The sequence below is a fragment of the Myxocyprinus asiaticus genome, chromosome 13 (assembly GCF_019703515.2).
Source record: "Myxocyprinus asiaticus isolate MX2 ecotype Aquarium Trade chromosome 13, UBuf_Myxa_2, whole genome shotgun sequence".
Lineage (NCBI taxonomy): Eukaryota > Metazoa > Chordata > Actinopteri > Cypriniformes > Catostomidae > Myxocyprinus > Myxocyprinus asiaticus.
Window position 1 is genome coordinate 44,730,468 of NC_059356.1, and position 24,323 is coordinate 44,754,790.

The 24,323-nt window shown below is 37.1% G+C and overlaps 2 protein-coding genes across 3 annotated transcripts in view; both read left to right on the top strand.

Moving 5' to 3' along the window:
• Positions 1-10,664: 10,664 nt before the first annotated feature.
• On the top strand, positions 10,665-18,878 carry ptger1b (prostaglandin E receptor 1b (subtype EP1)). The gene is made up of 3 exons (XM_051714210.1): positions 10,665-11,018; positions 13,465-14,354; positions 16,822-18,878. Exons 2-3 carry the CDS (start codon positions 13,509-13,511, stop codon positions 17,089-17,091), a joined length of 1,116 nt encoding a protein of 371 aa, XP_051570170.1. The 5' UTR covers positions 10,665-11,018; positions 13,465-13,508; the 3' UTR covers positions 17,092-18,878.
• Positions 18,879-19,676: 798 nt separating this feature from the next.
• The window catches only part of LOC127450221 (interleukin enhancer-binding factor 3 homolog), a 28,420-nt gene continuing 23,773 nt past the window's right edge, over positions 19,677-24,323 (top strand). For both annotated transcript variants that reach the window (XM_051714118.1, XM_051714119.1), the window contains exons 1-2: positions 19,677-19,753; positions 22,158-22,233. In XM_051714118.1, the coding sequence (XP_051570078.1) occupies positions 22,231-22,233 (3 nt within the window). In that variant the 5' untranslated portion in view covers positions 19,677-19,753; positions 22,158-22,230. The remainder of the gene's footprint in view (positions 19,754-22,157; positions 22,234-24,323) is intronic.

A 24,323-nucleotide genomic window follows, 5' to 3' on the forward strand; every position in this document is an offset into this window, starting at 1 on the left:
ATGCTCTTCTAAGTGAAAGGCTTTCTTAGCTTTGCACAGTGAAAAAAGAATAGTTTCATAATGCAACACCACTTTACACAAAGACAAGCAGATATTTCAAGATTAAAATTGCAGCTCCAACTTAAGGCAGCACTCTGAGGTAAGTGGCTCTAATGATAACGCAGGCTTTTCTGTGACATGGTGATGGTCATTTTCAGTGTGATTCTGTAAATATGGGCTCTTGTGACATTAGTTTTTAAATCTGCAGCAATATATCAATGCACTTTGTCCCGCGTCCCGCGTGTCATGAACAGTATTTACACATTTACTCCACGCCCTCGCAGGGGTACTGGAAACTATCACAGCTACTTCGGGCTGATTAACTGAATAAATCCATGTAAATATCCACGTTAAGTGTAAATGCATTCTGCTATGCCGAACATGTAATTGACAACTGGAGCGTGAACAGACAGCATTTCTGCACGTGGTGCCCTAAGTAGGCTGCGTAGACTGCATTTAGGGAGCAGTGGTACTGTGTACAGGACTAATAATCTAAATTCTTTCGACACTGAAAACTTTAACTACACTGAACTAAGAACTAAAAGCTATGAAATAGCGAAAGTAGGCAATAAAACATGATCTTGCTTTGGTTTATATTTCAGCATTATATATAATGTCCTTATGGGGACATGTTTTCACCGTAATAATTACTAGAAAGGTTTCCATATCTTCTTATTGACATCTAGATCTGACAAGAGCCCTTAAAGGGATAGTTCACCCAAAAATAAAAATCTCTCACCATTTACTCTTCCTCACGCCAGATGTGTATAGACTTTCTTTCATCTGCTGAACTCAAATGAAGATTTTTAGAAGAATTTCTCAGCTAAATCAGCATAAAAGTAATCCATATGACTCCAGTGGTTAAATCAATATCATCTGAAGTGATGTGATAGGTGTGGATGAGAAACAGAGAAACAGATCGCCTCCACATTCTTCTTCTTGTGTTTTTGGTGATTCACATTCTTTACTGCATATCGCCCCCTGCTGTGCTGGGGGAAGAACTTCTAGCAAAAAATGACTTAAATATTGATCTGTTTCTCACCTACACCATCATATCACTTCTGAAGGTATGGATTTAACTACTGGAGTTGTATGGATTACTTTTATGATTCCTTTATGGGATTTTTGGAGCTTCACATTTTGGCAACCATTCACTTGCATTGTACTGACCTGAAGAGCTGAAATATTCTTCTAAAAATCATAATTTGTGTTCTGCAGAAGAAAGGAAGTCATACACATCTGGGATGGCATGAGGGTGAGTAAATGATGAGAGAATTTTCATTTTTGGTTAAACTTTTCCTTTAAAGTGATAGCTCAGCCATAATTAAAATTCTGTCATCATTTCCATACCCTCATATTGTTCCAAACCCATGTGACCTTCTGTATCCTGTGGAACACAACATATGTTAGACTGAATGTTAGGGACTGACAGTCTCAGTCACCATTCACTTTCAAAATATAGAGAAAAAAACACATTCACTGAAATCTGTCTAAAATCTCCTTATTGTGTTGCATGGAAGAAAGAAAGTCATACAGGTTTGGAACAACATGATGGTGAATGATGACAGAATTTCCATTAATAATAATAATAATTCTGTAATACATGTTAAATGTGTATTATGTAATGGAATATAGGGGAGTTACCATCCATTATGTCATTTGTGAAAGTAATGAGTTACTCACTACTTGAGTACTCTTTTAATTGGATACTTTCTTACTCTTAGTCAAGTAATTATTTATGTTAGCACTTTTACTTCTACTTGAGTAATTTTTTATTATTTTTTTTTTTTAAGTAACTGTACTTTTACTTGAGTACATATGCTGAAAAACTAATGAATGCATTCATGACCTCAAGACTAGGTTATTGTAAAGCATTACTAGGTGGATGTCCTGCAGGTTTAATAAATAAACTTTAGTTGGTTCAAAATGTAGCAGCTAGAGTGCTAACTAGAACCAAGGAATATGATCATATCATATATGTTTCGTATAAATTTTAAAATGCTTTTAATTATTTACAAAGCTTTGAATGGTCTAGCTCCAAAGTACTTAAGTGACCTTCTATCACGCTATAATCCATCATGCTCACTACAATCACAAAACTCCGGCCTGCTAACAATACAGAGAATAACAAAATCCACTAAAGGAGGGAGATAATTTTCATATTTGGCTCCTAAACTATGGAAAATCTTCCTAGTAGTCTTCGGAACTCAGACACACTCTCTCAGTTTAAGTCTAGACTAAAGACTTATCAATTCAGCTAGGCATACACCTAATTTATCCCTCAATTCATAGTAATGCTGCTTTAGTTAGGTCTGCCGGAACCGTTAGGACACACTGCACTGTACACACGTGTGTCTTATGTGTTTCATTTGGGGTTTCATTAACTCACAGAGAGAGAAAAATTAGCTGCATGTCATCCGAAGTTTCAGCCGCTTCATTCTTCCACCGGCTGCTCACGGGCACGAGACAAAAGCTGTGCCCTGCACACTGTTAAAAAGCATTCAAAGCCGCTGTCAGTTAATTATGATGTGATGGATGAGCTCACGCCTCGATTGGACTTGTTTATTTAATAACGCCGCGGCAATTGTGATAAGACATGCCAGTGTTATGGATGTCGCCATCTTTGAGTCACTGTTACTATGGTTACAACTGTTAGAATACGGTTGTGACTTCGGTTGTTCGTTCATACAGAAAGCATTCGAACTGCTACTGTACGCTGTTGTATGAACGGGACATTTCAAGTCTCACACCTGTAAGTAAATACGGTTGCCAGTCCCAAACACTGACTGTGTGAACGTTACCAAAGACATGGGATTCTTCATGAGCCATTGTCTGAAGCATGGGCTCAGGATGGATTTCACCAAAAGTGCCTGCCATAAGCTTCCAGCCGGACTGCGATGCTCCTCACTAAATGATAGCTATATCAACTTGGTCAAAGGGGTGACAACACTCTCCTAAAAAAACGAACTACATATAAAATTAATTAACCACTAACCACTAAGCCTTCATCGGCCAAAATCAAAGGGCAATGCATCTACGTGTATATCCTCAGTTAATTCGGGATGACTTCAAGGATTTTAACACTAAAACTTGTAGTTCATATAAAATCATTTTGTTTATCCATTGTCCCACAATACTCACTTAGTTTACTCATTTTAACCACTAATAGTTCTAAACATATATAACTAATATTGGCATTATATTCATTAACTTTCTGTTATAGAGTAATTTCCTGTACAGCTGCTTTGAAACAACGCCTGTTGTGAAAAGCACTATACAAATAAATTTGACTTGACTTGACTCACGAGTCAATGCCCACTTCGGATGAAGTATCTCCGAAATCTGTTCATACTACTTGCATGCATACCTACAAAATGTACTGTTTTAGTGGCCTTCATCAAATACAGTACATACTCAGAAAGTACACTGTTTCGGACGTAACACATATGACTGTGCGCACATACAAATGCATTTGGCGCATGCACACTACGGCTCCTGTGAGACACTGGACTATTTCTTTAGACCCATAAAGATGTCTTTATACTGTAGGTCTTCAGACTCGAGTTATACAATTGCAGGTATCTTCTGACCTCCTCACAAACAAGCTCTTGACGTGCAAATCCACTGTTGTTGTTTTACCTTTGTCTCCTGTTGATTACTGGCGATTATATCTTCTAGCGCTTCTTCATGACAGCAATGGTTCAAAAGTGAGTGTTGCCACCTTGTGGACCCACTAATTAGTGCAGTTAATTCCAGGCGCATTCTGCGCATTCAAAGATACGTGGTTAAAAAATTGAGCTGCGCTGATGACAACATTTACGTCACGCGTCCTGTCCACAGACGCTCAGCGTTCGCGTCTGACCGAAGTATCCTTTGGCCCCTAACTTAACCTCAATTAGGTGGCTTGATGAGAAGAGGTGCCCTATTCTTTTTTAAGCAGTCAGACTTACAATTTTCACCTTATGGACGATAAAATCCCATAGACTTACATTAAAGGAGGGGCCCAAGCCACACCAGAATATCATAGAGACTTAAGGCAGGGCTCTTAAGTAACCACTAACAACACCTTAGCAACCACTTAGCAATACCCCTGGCAAACACCCAGAACAACCTAACATAGTGGCTTTTAGTATTATCTTTTAGAAGTGTAAAAAATCTATATTACCCTTTTAATGTTTTCTCTAATTTATGTAGTTTACGTTCTTCCCTTTAAAGTCTATTCCCTCTAAAAAATAAAATTCAGGGCTTGTAACCGCAAGGTTTCCAGTTTGATTGCCATGAGGTGCAAGCTTTGCAAATATCACCATTATACACTATTAACAGGGATTACAGGGGAATTATTTCTGCAATAAGGGGGATTGTTCCTGCAACAAGTGTGCAGTAAGTTGCACTGGATACGAGTGTCCACTAAATTACTTTAAATGAGCAAACTGTTAAGATGATCTTAAGGATTTTTGCTGACTGACCAAACTTTTTAGCTTCTTACAGATTCTAGCTTTGGGTTTCGAAGCACTTATTCCTAGAACATTAATCAAAACCTTGTTGCTTCCATTCCAGATCCCAAGACCACAGTGGATAAAGAAGACTCTTCCTCCCACACATAATAAAGACTAAAGAAAGTGCTTGAGTGAAATCCTGTCATTTTGTGGTTTGAAGAAGCTCAGCTGCATTCATTCATTCATTGTGATTCAGTCAATCTGAAGAACCAAGGCATTATGACATGTATTATTTCAGCCAACATTTAAATGATTATATCTTTGCAAAGGTTTAGAGTAGAGACATAACCATCATATTGTTTGAAAGCAGACACTTTCCTTTTTACTGAAGTGTATAAAACTCTAAATGTGTTTCTGGGTCAAAGTAACTAAACATGATGGAGCAGGTCACGTACTGTCTATACAGTACACTAGAAAGGTAAAGTTTTCAAGAAAAACATTGATGCTGGTTTGACCAAGCCTTGCCTGAAAGTTTAACACTAATTTAAATAAAAATAATGTTGAAGGTTAAAGACAGACAAACAGATAGACAGAAATAAAGAAAATAAACAAGGCAAGAAAGAGAGACAGTTAAAGCAGATTAAAGGCCTTGTTTACATATTAATTGTTTGAATTTTTGACAGTTCTAGGTTGAATTGTCTTGGCCTGTTTGAATATTCCGTTTAAGTACGTCTATGTGATTTTGGGAATTTTTGATCGCCCATTGTGCAAAAAACTTCACGGGACCCGAGACAGAACAGCCTGAAGGTCTGTACCAAGTTTAGTCCAAGATTATTTCCGAGGAGTCCGAGGAGTGGTGTGGCGTAGTGGGCTAAAGCACATAACTGGTAATCAGGTTGCTGGTTCAATCCCCACAGCCTCCACCATTGTGTACTTGAGCAAGGCACTTAACTCCAGGTTGCTCCGGGGGGATTGTCCCTGTAATAAGTGCACTGTAAGTCGCTTTGGATAAAAGCGTCTGCCAAATGTATAAATGTAAATGTAAATTATTTAGCAGAGACTGGCCACTTCTATTAAAATGAATGGGAGAAATTGGAATGCCCATCCATGGAGCTCTGAGCGCCTAATGGTCAATGGATGTGGAAAGGAAGTCCCGCCTTACAGTTAAAAGAGCCAATCACTTTTTAGGTACACACATCGTCTGTCAATCATCTCGAGAATGCGCATGCGTATTAGCTATACAAGATGGGAATTTGTTTTTGTTTTTGCGTAATATGAGGTTAAGAAGCAAAATTTATTATACCAGTTTTGTCAGATTTTACTGCTGATTTAAAATATGCTCTTTAATCGTAATCTTGACCAACCGTTTTTGAGATTTCGGTGTTCCCCCAATCAAACAGATAGGAGCTGTATTGGCATGACTGGTAATAGCCTTCTGAGAGCATACCAACGATAGCCTCCTGAGAGCGTAGCAAGACTTTGAAAGTGAAAGTTGCGTGAAAGCTCTAGGAGTTACAGTAAATAATTTTGGTCATAGTTTAGGGATTTGGGGGGAAAAATCTTAAGGCCCCAGCACACCCATGACGAAGTGCATCTTCGTTCTTTGCTAAAAGCCAAAAAAGACGTTTGAAACAGCTGAGCAATGACATACTATTTGCAAACATTCAGACACCCACCTCACTGCTGTGGGAGTTGTTCAGAGGTTCATTTACATGTACTGCTCAAGACTACAGTACATGTAAAACATCAACTAATGTGACATTAAAATGTTATCAATGACTTCATGTCTCATTCTATGAGTAGAATTTAAATGAAATCAGAAGAAGATGCTGTTTCTTCTACTCAGTGATGATTTAAAGTATATATGCAATAGATGATGTGTAATTTGTAATGTTTACCTTGTGCATTCATGGCGCTAATGCGCTAATGCTATATGCGGCCATAATATTCGCCGGTTACAAAACACTCTGTTATTGCAGTGTATGATGACACTGATACTACTGCAAAGATGGGTGTATAAAAGAGTGTTAATGGGTGGAATAGAGACAAAAGAATGATGACAGGCATGTCTTACTTTGGACTTTTGTTGCAGATGGTACATGAGTGAAGCAGCAGATCAAACAACAGAATGAATGGGCACTTAAGAGTATTTGAGTAGATCTGATTCCTTTTGCAGACTAATTAAAAACAAGCGCATGACATGTTCTTGGAAAATGTCTTGATGCGAACAACCATACTAATGTTGGAAAGTTTGCACCAGCTCGCTAATAAATCTGCACACCGGTGTGTTCATGTTGACTGATTTTAACTGACTGAATGGAAATTATCTGTGGTCCTTAAAGTAGGTGGAGCTTCCGGTCACACCCACCGATGATGTGGACCAATGACAGTAAAAAGGTGTTTTGCAGCCGGTAAGACGTTTTCCTGAAGTTCGCCCTGGTGAGCTGTTACGAGCCACCGAAACTATGCAAAAACATCATTTTGGCCAGATTTTGTTCTAAATGACGTCATACCCGTTCATCCTTCAGTTTCGTTGGAAGTGTGCAGGGGCCTTAAACCATGTCTGTAGAATAACAGTATGTTGGCATAATGTGGATGGAATAGCTCAGTTCATTTGGATTTGAGAGAATGTAAGGAGAAATGTTTGAATTCATATTGAAATCTCTGACTTTTAAAAGTAGTCTTTGGGAGCTTGGCAGTTCTGAGTAGCGTTTGTGACGTTATTGAGATCTTACAACATCTGACAAACAGGAGACATAGCTGAAAAGTCCATATTTGCTCTCCATTTAGTATCAATGCAGTATAAAAGACCCAATTCAGATATTAAAGAAAACTCTTTTACGATTTTGTGATATCTTGAGGACTCTTTTGTAGCCTTATGGTTGTCATTGTAAGGTTACAAAAGATCATCCGGTCAGTCATTTTATTATACTATATCTCTATTCACTTCTGGCTTGGGATGGCCTGCAGGAATTGTTGTGGTGCTTGTTCCTTTAACGCAGACCAAGTGTTCCAGCATTCTTTTCCATGATTCCACAATTGCCGATGGTGAAAAAACACAAGATTGCATGATGGGCGCCAGATGGCTTGGAACCACTGGTGTTGAGATTATAGGAAAAGAAGAATTTGAAATGACTAAGAAAATATGACCAGATTAAAAAAAATTTGCATGCATTTGAAATCACCTTTTAAAGCCAAGTCCTTCATACGCAAGGCTCAGAAACTGACTATAGTTGTAAAACACAAAAATATTAAGCATGAACCCTCATGGAAGAAACCGTTAAAATTGGTGGACTTAAAGAATATTGGACAAACACTGGACTGGAGAACTAAGGACCCTTCGTAAAGCAATATTGTGAGGTATGTAAACTGATGAAAGTTTGATTTGAGGCCAAGCTGATTATTTTGTCTCTCTGAATATCTTGCATTTGGTATCCAAAATAAGTATTTAATTGCCAACTTTTATTATTCCTCTCAGAGTTTGCATTATGGGATATTTATTGTTATATATAAATACAGAAAGGTTTTCAACATTGGCATCATGTGAATATTTCTTTCTCTTATCAAAATCAACCAACCCTTTCAAGTTGTCATAGGCTGGTATTTGTTATGCCTCACAGTTTAGTGACAAAGTCTTGCTGGTTAGACAAAAAAGGTAAGTAATATAAAAAATAAATAAACATATAAATGTAAAAAAAACTCTTGATAGATCACTTGATTGCCCTATTACATTTTAGCATTCTACTGATTATATTATGACTTGGGCATACAACGGTAGCTAAATGTTCTCTATTAATATAAATATAAAATGTACACATGCTGTCAGTGCTTATTATATCTGGATGAAAATTGTTCTTTTACAGCCAGTGAAGGAATATTACAAAATATATATGTATCTTCAACATTCCCTTATTTTTCTTCTCTTCCCTTCAGTGTCCTTGGGTGAGGAATTTTGTTGTATCAGGTCTTATAGCCAAGACCTATCAATTTAGGACTGTAAAATAATTCAAATGCAAACTCAGCTGCGATACATGTTTGCAATAGGGAAGTGACGGTATCAAATTTTCATGTCATGATAATTGCTGAAGCATTTATCTCGGTTTACGGTATTATCACGGTATTGTTTTGAATTACAAAATGAGTTGATAGATAAATAGATTAATGATGTTCTTAATTGCAAGATTTATTTACTTGTTTTGTACTTTTTAAATGAAACGATCACAAAGAAAGTAACTTTGCAAAGATCAAGATTAAACCATATAAGATTCAAAGAGACATGGTGGCTTTCAAAAGTCTGAGTCCAATGCTTCTATTCTGCATTTATCTAATTTATTACAGTTTATTTTCACTGCAAATGAACAAGTAACAAAAATGGTAACATTTTGAGGGAAAAGTTTAATTGAAAAAGAAATGTGAATTTTAGAGTTCCCTACTAATTTGGTATGTCTTCCTATTACTGCAAGAAATCGAAACAGTTTGGTTAATAGATTATCTAGAAATGTTCACGTATTTTGAAGTGCTTGTGATAACAATATTGTGCATGTTAGTTATCATGGTATACCTTATTATTGAATAACGGCAACTCTTCCTCGCCCATCAGCGCACATGCAAAATTTGCAGTTCCATCAAAGGCAATATCAGACTGTCACTAACAAGGATTGCTGTCTGCCAAGTGCTGTGGCCTTGATGTAGTTCATGCAAAAAATAAAAAAAAGAATGAAAGAAAGATAGAAAGAAAGGAAAATGCTGTAAAAACTTTAATTTCTGTTACCTTGACTGAGGCCGTAATTCTCCTTAAGTTTTAGCTTCAGGACTGATACATAATGAACAAATGGGATGCAGTTTTGTGGGCTTATTGATTTCACATTTGGCACTATATTCTTAGCTGACAGGTCCCCAGTGCCCCATCCATTCTCTTACCAAATTTTGGCTGTGTCTTAAATCCAAGTGAGCTACCTACGTAGACAGTTATGGGCATCATGGGTGCATGCAGTTGACTCATGGATATGAACATGGATATGATGTCCAAAAATGTTGCATGCATGCACCATTCATGCCCAAAAATGCTGCACGTGCCTATGATGACCACAAATGTTGCAAGCACCTTTATGGCCAATGATGCTGAATGCACCTAGGATGGTTAAAAATGCTTTATGCACCTATGATGGCCAAAAAAGTTGCATGCTCCTATGATACCCAAACATGTTGCATGCACCTTTGATGCCAGAAATGTTGCATGCACCAACTGTATGATGCCAAAAATTCTGCATTACAATTTAAATCGTTGGTAATTAAATACAGTTACATTCAAAAAGTATTTTGATTACTAAAGAGATTACTTTGCATTTATTGTCGTTTGTTTCATTTAATATTTAGTCCTTTCAGATGGAAAACATTTATACATATAAATGATGCGATCCAAAGTGCATTTGAACAGCGGTGAAACACTTTCTTATGATGTGTTACATTCATACGAGCAGACAGAGAAGTAAGTTTGAAGTAAGTTTGGAGCAGAAGAAATAGAAATAAACCTTGTGTAAATTGTCAGCTTTACGCTAAGATAAAATACTATTTCTAGCCATTTTACATGCACATTTTACCAGGCACGATCATATTGTTTTTATCAAGAAAATTGATGTTGGATCATAATTTCTTTTTTTCTAGTAAGACCTTTGATATTAGGGCAAAAATCATATTCTTGATAATAATTTTTGTATTGTTTTCCTGTACAAATATCTAAAAATCCTTAAGACAAGATCAATTTGATTTATCTTGTTTTAGAAACAACACTGCATAAGATATTTCGGTTTTTCAGAGAATGTATTTTTAACATGTGTATTTTATCTTACTGTACTGGCAGAGTTTTTATAGTCAAAACAAGTGAAAAATCTACCAGTGCTGAAGAAGTAATCCAAAGTATTTAGAATACGTTACTGACCTTGAGTAATCTAATGGAATACGTTACAAATGACATTTTACAGCATGTATTCTGTAATCTGTAGTGGAATACATTTCAAAAGTAACACTCCCAACCCTGTATGCACCTATGATGGTCAAACATTCTGCGTTCCCCATGATGTCTAAAATGCTGCTCGCGTAGGCAGCTCATTGTGCTTTGAGACACAGCCACACTTCATCGTTTTAAGTACAGCAGCAGTGAGCGGCATACATTTCTCCAACAGCCAGCAGTTACTGAGTGCTATAAATACAACAGCGCGCGCATCACTCACACACAGTCCACTCAAACTATTGAAACTGCGATCTCCGTCGCGCGGTCTGCGGTTTTTATCGACTTTATCTTCTTTTTAATATTTTTGCGGACTATGTAAACTATTGAAACTACAAAACTTTTTTGTGGAATAAGTATTGGAATATTTTTCCCCTCTGGAATAAGTAAGCAGTCTGTTCGGACTTGATGAGAGCCTGATATCGCCTTTGATTCTAAAGGAATTTCCCCCTTTAATTTGTACTACTAGTACTAATGCTGTTTACAGTTAAACATGAAGATGCTGTTCAGGTGGGATGATCCCGCCAAGATTAATGGTAAGCACAGTACTGTCCTATTTTAATAGTATAGACATGGAAGAAAGAAGTGACTCTTTAAAAATGTTTAAACTAAATGCATTGAAAAGATGATATACCAGTCGTTTTGTAATTGAAGAACATGTTAAATTCGATTTATTTTACTTCTTTAATTGTGTTATTTATTTTTAAAATAATATTTTATATAGGTTATGTAATATATATATATATATATATATATATATATATATATATATATATATATATATATATATATATATATATATATATATATATATATATACACACACACACACACACATACATACATATATAGACTCAATAAATAAAGTGCATTTAATTATTAAAATAATTATATAGCAAAAAGGAATTGAAGTACACTGTACAACTGTTTAAGGTAACCTGAAAAAATTGCTTCATGTAGTAAAATCTAAACTAACTGGTTTTATTTAAATCAAAACTGTCATTTAATCTGTTTAAATTTTCATGACAAATTACATTACACCAACCAAAATCATTTTCAAGTATAAATAGATCCTTGAGGTGACAGTTGCATGCTTTTCAGTGTAAGAAAAAGGTTGAAGTGTATATTACTTATTGTACCTTTATTTATAACTTTTCTTGTATATGCACATGCTGTATATGGGTAGTTGATTTCTTCTTAAATCAATATCAAGAATGTATAGCAGAAAGTGCATATTTTAGGTGCTCCATCTTTTTGCACTAAGAAATTTGAAAAACTACAAATATCCCATGTAGTCATTCAATTAAGGTAATAAAAACTGCATGCATACTAATTATAAAAGAACAGAGTGTCTGTTTACACTAAGTGCAAACAGCCCATCTTGTTGGCAATAGTCTGGTGGAAACACAGGATTTTATGACAGATTGCACCACCATGTGCAGCTGTAGCAGCGCTGGGCGTAGCAATAGTAAGTGTATGAGGTGTCAAGCTGGAAATCGGGGTTCAAATCTCACCCCTTGACATACTTTTTCCTATGTCTCTACTCTTAATATTTCCTATAATACTACTTATAGTAATAAATAAAAAAGATTCCTCTTTGATCCGGATAAAATGAACTATGTTTTTGCTGTAGTAATATTGTAGTAACCATGTGTTTTGGTGGAAACCATATAATTCTGATGTACTAACCATGGTGTTACTACAGTAGCATGTTGATAATAGTAGTTAATTATAACCATGGTTAATTTTGTGGTTAGTATGATTTTACTAGAAAAATACCATGGTGATACTATGGTTGCTGTAGTAAAACCATGGTTAATTTTGTAAGGTAGGTTTAGGGGTAGGGGTTGGTGTAGGGTGTCTGTGGGACTCCAACTAAACACTACAGTGTTTATAAAATGCTGCAGTGATGCCACTGTACTGTATGTTAGTATTTAAACATGGGTGTAAGAGTATCTGCCACTATTTGCACTAGAGTGTAAATAGCATCTATCGCTATTTGCACTTAGTGCAAATAGCCTCTGCCATTAAAGAATTAGCAAAATGAAATTAGTGTAAGACAGGGGCGGTTCTAGGGTCAGTACGTATTCGAGGCTTCGCCCAGACCTCTGTGGATACATATGGGGCCATCCTTTGATGAAATATTGGAATAAAAATATTTAAATGTTATTTAAATAAAGTACATTTTTAAACTTTACAAAAGGCTCCCCCACCCCCCAAAAAAAAAACAATTAAATTTTTCTTATCTCTGATAAAAAAAAAAAAATGCTCAAGTGGGACCCCGGAAAACATTTGGGGCTTTGCTAAAAACATTCAGGGGGCTAAGCCCCGGTAGCCCACCCCTCGCAAATGGATTAAGATGCAGTATACCATGTCACACCACACAACGTGTCAACTATATTTATATATTACTCACTTACACCTTTACTTATAGTTTCCTTATACTTAGACTGCTCTTTTTTTCAATATATATACAGTTTCTCAGTCTGTGTACATCTGGTATAGAAATGTCATATTTAAGAGTTGTTACTTCTTGTTACTTGAAATTACAGTGTTTGGGTCAATGGTTAGAAGTGTTGAAATTTATACTGCACTTTTTGCTCTCTCATTTCTCAAGAGGAAATTGTGGCAAACAATGTTCCCATTCACTAAAGTTTCAAGTTTTCTGTGGGGTGTGTCAGTATATGTACACTCTTCAGGACATAATTTCCCTCAATGAATGTTTGTGTACAAACGAGAAAAAACTGAGTAAACAAGACGCAATGAAAGCACTTGCTTGTTGGTTATCTGATTAAACGTTCCAAATAGACTCCTTTGTGACCAAAATAGGCAATTCATCCCATTTAAACATCTCTGATTACAGCTTACTGATTTTTTCTAATTGCATTTACACTTAAAGATTTTTTATGCAAGCTACAAATGCACAGGAGTTGTAATTTTGCCAGTTATTATAAACACACTTCTGTTTTCTTTTCTGTTTAGTCATGTATCTCGAAGGTTAATGGTGCTTGCCCCATACCCTGGAGATGTTAGCCATCCAACACTGCAATGATTCAACCCTGGTTGCTGATGAACCACTCAGCAATGAGACCCAGAAGGTTACTGGAGTGGCACCAGTGCGCTGCATGGAAAATCTCACCCCCCCTTCAACCAACCCCACGGCAGCTGGCCTGTCCATGACACTGGGCATTGTGTCCAACATCATAGCACTGATGATCCTGGTGAAAGCTTACGCCCGCATGCGGAAGCGCTCGAAAGCAACGTTCCTGCTCTTTGCCAGTTCCCTAGTGGCCACGGACCTTGCCGGTCACGTCATTCCAGGCGCGCTGGTTTTGCGCCTTTACTTCTCTGGCTCTGCCGGAAGACATTGCAACCAACCCGATGCCATCTGCCAATTCTTGGGTGGCAGTATGGTGTTTTTCGGCCTTTGCCCACTCTTTCTTGGGTGTGGTATGGCAGCTGAGAGGTGCATGGGCATAACACGGCCTCTCTTGCATGCCCGAGTTGTGTGCACAGCCCACACCAAGGTGGTGCTGGTGATGATATGGTTTTTGGCTTTATCTGTAGCACTGCTGCCATACTTCCATTTGGGCACATATGCCTATCAGTATCCATGGACGTGGTGCTTCATTAAAGTGTTAGAGGACACAAGCATCACAGATGTGGTATTTGTGCTGCTGTTTTCTGGACTGGGACTGGCCTCACTGGCTGTGGCTTTTATCTGCAACACAATCAGCGGAATGACGCTTGTGATTGCCCGTCTCCGCCAGAGGACGTGCCACCGAAGATCAACCAAATCACATGACACTGAGATGGTGGCTCAGCTGGTGGGCATCATGGTCACATCCTGTATCTGCTGGAGCCCTCTGCTGGTGAGTATGATCATTGACTAGGGCAAAGAGAGCTGTATGCATCTGTTGGCAGGGTTGGGAGGGTTACTTTTGAAATGTATTCCACTACAGATTACAGAATACATGCTGTAAAATGTAATTTGTAATGTATTCCGTTAGATTACTCAATGTCAGTAACGTATTCTAAATACTTTGGATTACTTCTTCAGTACTGGTAGATTTTGTCACTTGTTTTGACTATAAAAACTCTGCCAGTACAGTAAGACAAAATACACATGTTAAAAATACATTATCTGAAAAACCGAAATATCTTATGCAGTGTTGTTTCTAAAACAAGATAAATCAAATTGATCTTGTTTTAAGGATTTTTAGATATTTGTACAGGAAAACAATACAAAAATTATTATCAAGAATACGATTTTTGCCCTAATATCAAAGGTCTTACTAGAAAAAAAGAAATTATGATCCAACATCAATTTTCTTGATAAAAAAAATATGACCGTGCCTGGTAAAATGGCTAGAAATAGCATTTTAGCTTAGCATAAAGCTGACAGTTTACACTAGGTTTATTTCTATTTCTTCTGCTCCAAACTTACTTCAAACTTACTTCTCTGTCTGCTCGTATGAATGTAACACATCATAAGAAAGTGTTTCACCGCTGTTCAAATGCACTTTGGATTACATCATTTATATGTATAAATGTTTTACATCTGAAAGGACTAAATATTAAATGAAACAAATGACAATAAAATGCAAAGTAATCTCTTCAGTAATCAAAATACTTTTTGAATGTAACTGTATTTAATTACCAATGATTTAAATTGTAACTGTAGTGGAATACAGTTACTTATATTTTGTATTTTAAATACGTAATCCCGTTACATGTATTCTGTTACTCTCCAACCCTGTCTGTTGGATAGAAGTGTGCTGTATTTTTCTAAGCGATCAGGCTGGCAGACACAAAATATCCCATATCATCTTAAACTCTGATGGGGTGATAACTTTACACTTGCAGTAAATTGTAAAAGTCTCCGGATACAGTGTCACTCATAAGTGTTACTGAAAGGTTAGAATCAGAATTTTTCATAAAATACCATCACTTTAGCATTTATGTTACATAAAATAACAAAATAAAGCCAGAAACCCCCAGCGCCGCAAATAAGCGCCACCTTGAGGTGACGATGTAGAAATATGAATATAAATGTTTTTCACATAGCACTTAAAAAGACAATTCATACATCAAATAAAAGCTCTCGTTCTCAGGAACGTGACTGGTCCTAGTACCACAGTTCGAATGATTATCAAAATAATCATGAATTGAAACATTATCTCTGTAAGACAAAAAAGACAAACGGCTCTGTCTGCTCCAAATAGTGCTCCTGTAAGCCCCAAGTAGCCACAAACTCCATATCAGCTCTTATCTTAGGCTGTTTTTTTGTTACTTGTCTGTGAGCTTGCTTGGTTAAATAATTCAATGTTATATCTCAGATTTCCAGAACAAAATTTGCCGACCAGCAGAAAAAGCATGATAAACAAATCATCTGCCAAATATGTTATTGTTATACATCATCGCAAAGCTGAGGATCAGCTTTCCAATAGAGCTTCTAGTCCACTCAGAGGCCAGGATATTGGACATAACAGTGGGGAAAATGCATGCAATCCAAAATAGACTGGATCTGTGGTGTCTATGGTATGAAAGCTCAGCTGCATAAGAGTGTCACCTACATTTCAGATCTTTATATTGTGATGGAAGGTGATGGAGGAAAAAATATTTTTCCTAGTATACTTGCTTATGTTATAGAGGAAACAGAACCAGAATTACATGCTTACAAATTAAGGACAAAAAACAAGATATTTTTTTCATTATATTTCTGGGGTGAGGGTTTTGTAATATAAGACTTTTTTTTATTTTTTATTATTAATTCCACAGTATGTGCTTAAGGTGAGCTCTTAAATTTGGGTGTGAAAAATTGCAGGCAGCTGCCAAAAAAATATAGCAAAGTGTATGAGTATATGCTTATATTGAAGAAGGGATCCTAGCCATATTAGAGACCAGAAATTACTCTTTTGATTTGAAGTATCTGCCATAGACATACCCAAGCAACCACTCAGAACACCTTAGCAACCACATAGTAAAGTCCTGGCAACCACTCACAACATTCAAGCATTGTGTTGGTGATTTTTGCATCGGCAAGCGCCACTCACATTTTCTTGGAAAAATCTAGTATAGATCGCATTGTCTTGTTTAAGGACAGTCTTTACTCTTTAAATAACTATTTTAGACCATATCAATAAGTTTATTTTCCCTTATAAAGCCTTATACTGTAAGTTATTTGAGTGTAATTGTTACATCACAACTTTCTGTCAGTGCAGGAATGTGTTTCAGCTGGGTTCTGAGAACATGCCCTAGCCATGCTTTTCTGTCATAACACAACTTTATCATATATTATGTGCTGCTTACTAACAGACTTTCTTTTAATTCTGACAGATCTTTGGTCTGATGTCAGTCATCCGCTCGTACAGTGGCTCAATGGGGGATGATCTGCAAACCTACAGGACTTTAATGGTAATGGGAGTGCGTCTGGCCTCCTGGAACCAGATTCTGGACCCTTGGGTATACATTCTTCTACGGCGGGCCGTCCTCAGGAAGATCTGCCGCTTAACTACGGGCCGCAAAGACCTGAGTGGGAGCACATTCCGGCGGTGGGAGATTAGCTCTTTCCAGAACTCGGTTAAAAAAGATATTAATCTGAACTGAAGGGGTGAGGAATTCCAGCGTGTGAGTTCTGACACAAAATATGGAGGATAAATCATGAGGATGTTATATATCAAATCTTTGCACTGTAGTTTTACAGAACACAGATGATATGTCCCTATTGCTTGTTGGTGGATATAGGAGTAGTACACTGGGAGTTGTTCTAAAACTCAAACTCTCAACTCATGCATCATAATGGAGTCAGTTTAAGTTAAAAGAGTAATTCCAGAAGGAATCAAATTTTGCTTTGTCTTGAAATACTCTAAATTATGTTTTGCCACAAAAAACAAAAAAAAAAGAAAAGAAAAAAAAGAAAAAGAAAAAGAAAAACGTACCTAACATTGTAAGTAGAATTTTTTTGTATAGTAAAACATGTATGATTTTACTGCTTTAAGTGCATGTAATGATGCCATGTGAATTGTTAGTAAAAGGGTTGTTGGTAATCATAAAGTCTAGTGAGTCAATGAAACTTTTTGATGGCTGATGTTTTAAAGATGAAACATGTCTTTTTTAAATCTGGAATCAATCCATTTAAAGGATTCAGTGAACAAGAATAGTCAGTAGCAAAGAAAATAAATGGAGTGTTTGTATCTGTCGTTTTATACCTGCACCATTACAATCTGTTTTGATTTCTTTTAATGTCAGCCTATATGATTGATAGTTAAATTATCACCCAAATGTTTTTAAACATTAAAGGGATAAATCACCCAAAGATGAAAATTCTCTCATCATTTACGTACCCTCATGCCATCCCAGATGTGTATGACTTTGTTTATTCTGCAGAACACAAATGAAGATTTTTAGAAGAATATTTCAGCTATGTAGGTCCATACAATGCAAGTGAATGGTGACCAGAACTTTGAAGCTCCAAAAAGCATTTAAAGGCAGAATAAAAGTAATCCATAAGACTCCAGTGGTTAAATCCATGTCTTTTAAAGCAAGATGATAAGTGTGGGAAACAGATCAATATTTAAGTCCTTTTTTACTATAAATCTACACAATTGACCAGCTCCGACTAAAAGGTGGTGATATGCATGAAGAATGCAAATTGGCAAAAAACAAAAGTGAAAGTGGAGATTTATAGTAAAAAAGGACTTTATTGATCGGTTTCTCACCCACGTCTATCATGTCTCATCTGAAGACATGGATTAAGCCACTGGAGGCGTATGGATTACTTTTATGCTGCATTTATGTCCTTTATTGAGCTTCATATTTCTGGTCACCATTCACTTGCATTGTATGGACCAACAGAGCTGAAGTATTCTTCTAAAAATCTTCATTTGTGTTCTGCAGAAGAAAGTCATACACATCTGGGATGACATGAGGGTGAGTAAATGGGAGTTCATTTTTGGGTGAACTATCCCTTAAAGTTTGTTTTTGGCTTCAGGGATATTTCACAGAGTTCTTATGGTGTTATACATAGTATTTCTAAGTCAAATAAATATCATAAAAGCAACATGAAGGCAAAACTTTTACTTGTAAATATAGGCAAATGTTATTTGTTTGAGTTCTTGTTTGTATATTAGTGCACCATTGTCTTCAAAAGCTATGGAATGTAAGTTACTGAATGTTATGACCAATAAAGCTTAACCTGTTAAAAAAAACAACAGGAACTACAATATGTGCAAGAAAAGAGAAAATATTCTGCAAGTTCATCAACCTCATGGGTCTTCCAATCTCTCTCTGTCTGGCCACAACACTTAATCTACATCACACCTGATATCCTCCCTTGCAATGCAATGAGGGAAAAATCTTTTGGCATGAGGCAGCCACCCCCTACAACAATCTGCTGCGATATCCTCACAACCAGCATCCATTGCACCCAGTAAGGACAACTGGTCGTGAGGACGGTGATTATAGACCTTCCATCTCAATCCAGAAAAGAACTCCTCAGTGAGATTTAGGAATGGGGAGTATGGTGGGAGAAACTCCAAAAAAACGTGGGTGGGCAACAAACCATTCCCTGGCTGTATTTGAACGATGGAAACTTACTTTGTCCCAAACTATAACATACGTTGGCAAGTCACTTCTTACCAACGTCCCCTCATTCTCAGGAATGAGATCCCTGTAAAGAGTTTCCAGGAAAATGAGATGTTGTGTTATAGGGCCCAATGATGGGAATGTGGCTGAGCACACCATTCACACACATGGCAGCACACATTGTAATGTTCCCTCCACGCTGGCCTGGCACATCAACAGTGGCTCAGTGACCAATAATATTACGGCCACGTCTCCTGACTTTGGTCAAGTTGAATCCTGCCTCATACACAAAAATGTGTGGGGATTCATCAGCCTCCAGCTCCATCACTCTCTATAAAAGATAGAAGCAATTTAGGAAATAACTTACAGTACAGTAGATATTGTAAATCATACAGTTACACATTCCACATAGTGTAACAATCTGCATATACAATACTGAAAGACAAGGAGATTACAGCACTGTAGTGTACAATGATAAATTCTTATTCCCTATTACGTGAAAGAATAACAGCGCATCTCCGTTCAGTGCGTCAGATGTTTTCAGGCTCCTCCCCGCCAGTCTCTGGTGACAGAAGCCACGCCCTCTCCATTCACCGAGTGATCTTATTGGCCGACTGAGGTCACGTGTCGGTCTCTCAGCTACAGCATTAGAACGCAGGACGGCCGCATTACTGACACTGCAGTGGTAAGTGGATAATTAAAAACAAAAATATAACACATTATTCGATGCACAAATCATAAAAGTTCGATCTATATCGGTTTAATTCTGTATGTTTGCTCTTAATGCCTTGTTTTAAGAAGTTAAGTGCTGTTGAAATATAATAAATATATAATTGTGCATCGCAAAATGCGACGGTTAGCATGCTAGCTCACCGTCGCAAAATGCGACGGTTAGCATGCTAGCTCACCACAAATTTGACCCAAAAACAGCAACAATTGAGCAATAATGGATCATTTCCTTTAAGTTTATGCGACAGTAAGTAAAAACATTTTCCATCGTCTCGTTATCCTAAAACGAGCTCTCAAATATTGTTAAATTCCTTTTTAGCTGGTTTTGGGGGAGGGTCACGACCATTTTATCTCTGAGGTGTCTGGCCGTGTTTGAAACCCTGATGGTGTTTTGGGCGTCATAGTCAAAATTTACAAGTCATAAATGAATTTTATCATCATTTATGTGACAATGGGGACTATTTTGTCTATTAAATGTATGTAGATGTGTTGATGTTTCGGCACGCCGGTGAACTACCGTTCTTTTGTCTGACTGCATTAAAATGGCCGCGCGGCTGTGATGGAGACTGCGTTTTCACGATTTGTCTACGTTTGGTTTAACCCTTGTGCGACTTTCGGGACATTTTTGTCTTTTTCATTTTTTCGATCATTTTGGCTGTGTTAATGCTAACGCCGTAAATTTTGCTAAAGGTGTGTATTTTTGGTGGAATTCTTATAGTTCAACCTCAGTTCCTGTAATACATCTATAATACACTGTGTACACAAAAGTTACACTTCAGGACAAAATTGACCCCATTGAACCCCATTAAAACTGCAATATTTGATCCTAGTGCTATTAAAGCATAAAATCATGAATTCTATTATATAATGCTTTCCATTACATTTTTAATATTTCCACCAGATGGCGCAATGTTTCTCATGTTTAGCCTATGGAGCAAATACATGCTTTTTTCCTATTTTCTGTTTGTTGTATTATAGAGCACTGCAGGACAATTAAATCATGCAGCTAAAAGTGTGGGTGTGTTGGTATGGATGTCAGAGCGTGTTTTGTATGTGTGTATTGAGAAATTTGTGTGTGTGTAAAAAAAAAAAAACTGTGGTATTATATAAACAAACTGACATTTAAAGGGCTAAAATCCTGAAAATGAATGAATACTTGGTAGTTACGATCAGGACTGATGTTGGTTAAAAAAATTAACTCATTGAAAGTGGAAAATAATATTATTATGGCAGTTACTGATGCAGACATTTTTGTCCTCCAAGGACCTCTGAGTAATGTTTTTTAAATTGATGCACAAGGGTTAAGTATTATATTCATTTGGGTAGAAATGCAAAATGAAAATAAAGGTTTGTAGAACATCTGTTCGTAATTGCACGTGTAGTTAAAAAAAATATATATTTTTTTGTAACATTAATTTATTTATAAAGCACTTTCCAACTACATGGTGGCTCAAAGTGCTGTACATTCATAAAAGCCAGAAAACATAAAATCACAAATTACAGACCACATTAAAACATCAAACAATACATCAATGCTTCTACTCAAAGGCCAAGTAATTCAAATACATTTTAACACAAGCTTTAAAAGTAGAAATGCTAGGAGCAGCTCTGATTTCAAGTGGCAGTCCGTTCCAAAATCTAGGCCCAGCAGTTGAAAAGGATCAGGGCACCGAGAGTAATAATTTGTTAGCCGATCTTAGTGTTCGCCGAGGCTGCTGTAAAGAAATGAGTTCAGATACATAAGCAGGGACCGTTCCGTGGACTGCTTTAAACACATACAGTAATACCTTATATTTTATCATAAATTCAACCGGCAGCCAGGAAAGCCAGAATTGGCGATATGTGATCCCTCTTCTTTGCCCCAACAAGCAGCCTTGCTTTGTTTGGGTGTCAACAAGTGTGTCTGTGATGCTTGGTAAACATTATGCAGACAAAATATCCCCCAAAAGGGACCTTTATTCAAATAAGAAAATATTTTACAAAATTATATCTATTATACTTATTACACTGAGCCACTGTGTCCATGGTGATTCAAATACATGATGTTTTGGTGCACATTGTGAACATTTCCCTGGATGCATGCAGTAGATAATATCTAGATTAGACCTTTTTATTTGCAATCTAAAATTTAATCAGAATAACTGTCAATTCCAGATGATGTTTTGTAGCCTACAAATTAAACACCAAAACAAAAACAGTCTTTTTTTTTTTTTTTTTTTTTTTTTTTTTTGTGCATATTTTGTGATTTTTGTTATTGCGTTCCAGTAATGAAACATGCCTTTGTTCTGCATTGCCTGAATGCAAAAGGAAACCAAATTCTGCAAAAAGCATTAAAAAAACACTTATTTTTTTCATTACAGACCGACCGGAGCAGCATTCCACCTTCACATTTAGATCAACTCTGTCAAACTGAAGAACCGCTTTTGAGCAGCTATGGTAAAGCACACAATATCAACATCTGTGTAATATGTACACGTCTGTTTGCTAACCCAGTGTCTTACTAGAAAGTGTTGGTAATTGCAAAATCAGCTAAGTAGGGCTAACTAATAGTAACTAGCTAGTAGTACTAATTATTGGCTCGTAATACTGCAGTAATTACATGCATTGGAACAAGAGCATCAGTATAAATCATGTTTCGATTTTTACATACCCTTCTGTATTTCTGTGGTGAAATTTAACTAATGTTAAAGGGATAGTTCACCCAAAAATGAAAATTCTCATTTCCACACCCTCATGCCATCCCAGATATATATATATATATTTGATGTTTAGAAGAATATCTCGGCTCTGTAGGTCCATACAATGCGAGTAAATGAGTTCCAAAACTTTGAAGCTCCAAAAAAGCACAAAGGCAGCATAAAAGTAATCCATATGACCCCAGTGGTTAATCTGTCTTTTTCAGCAATCTAATCGGTTTTGGTTGAGAACAAACCAAAATATAATTCCACTTGGCAGGTTTGGTTCGATTAAAACGAACTCTGGTGCGATTGCTCTGTTAGTGCGGTTCATTTGAACAAGCTGAACGCTGCCATCCGAACCTTGGTGCGCACCAAACAAGCGGACCAAGACCGCCTGAATAGTGGGTCTCGGTCCGCTTCCAAACGAACTCTGGTGTGGTTCAATTGATATATGAACACAACATGGACCAAAGACGTCTAAAAGGACCAATAACAGGTCCGGACCAAGAGAACTGAACTACAAGTGTGAAAACACCCTTAAAACCCTTCCCTCTGAAACTCCCCCACCCGACACAAACATGCAATTTATTCTGATAATAATTAATAACAACACATAAATAAACTAAGTCAACAAAGTATTTAGAAAAAGAAAAAAGTATACTTTTCGAAAAAACTAACAATAAAACCCAATAAGAATGCACACACACACACATTTAACATTATCTATCTCTCTCCACTGCCTCCCCCTGAGAGCCCTCCAAAAAGTCCAAATAACTGCCCCATTTTTTTTTATTATTAAATAAACCCATGTTGCCCAGCATTCTATATGTCGTCATCCTCAATGCCACCACCCTGACCATCTCCGTGCACCACTCCCAAAACGACTTCCATCCCCTAAGGATGACCTGTCTTCTGATCATAACACCAGCCAGGACCCAATTCTTTATGTACCCATCCCCTATATTAATGACCGTCCCATCGCCTAGAATACAGAATCTGGGGCAAAATGAAATTTGAGTGCCCAATACATCACACACAAAACTCTGAACCCTCAACCAAAATTCTTGTATCTTAACACACCACCAAAAAACATGGGTTGTGTCCCCATCTTCTGATTGGCATCGCCAGCAGGTGGGTGTGTCTTTAAGACCAAGCCTATACAATCTAGAGGGGGTCCAATAGAATCTATGTAAAATCTTAAATTGCATGAGGCGCACTCTTGCATCTCTAGATGTAGACTTGATGTTTTTTAGAATCCTAGCCCACATTCCCTCCTCCAATCCCAAATTTAAGTATAAACTTCTAACAAAAGTGGAGCCAATTCTGTAGCATAAGATCTAAAAATTCAGTGGCAAAGCCATCTGGCACCAGAGCCCTGCCTGTAAGCAAGGCCTTAACCTTGGAGGAGCTTGGCAAGGTAATCTCAGAATCAAGATTTATTTGCTCAGCCATCAGTTTAGGTAGTTCTAATCTAAGTTTCTTATATCCTCATCAGTAGACAAAGACGTGGAACTATAGAGATCAAGATAGAATTCATTAAAGGCATTATTAATATCAATGGCCGAGGTAAAAATTTCACCACCAGCAGATTTCACAGAGGGAAAGGTAGAAAAATACTCTTTCTGTTTTATATATCTAGCCAGAAGTTTTCCTGCCTTGTCCCCTGACTCAAAGTATGACTGTCTTGCCCTGAATTGCCAAAACTCCACCTTCTGTGACAAAATAGTATTATATCTGTATTTCAAATGGGTCAGTTCTCTGAGGCTATCAGACAACATTCTGTGCTTCAGCTCTGCCTCGGCACTTTTAATATTCCTTTCCAACTCCACGAGTACTCGTGCTTTGATT

What these genes read in the sequence shown, in the direction of transcription:
- ptger1b (XM_051714210.1), top strand. Translation starts at nt 13,509, where the DNA reads ATGTTAGCCATCCAACACTGCAATGATTCAACCCTGGTTGCTGATGAA. An exon ending in TCTGCTGGAGCCCTCTGCTG is followed by an intron (nt 14,355 to 16,821) that starts GTGAGTATGATC and finishes TAATTCTGACAG; the next exon opens with ATCTTTGGTCTGATGTCAGT.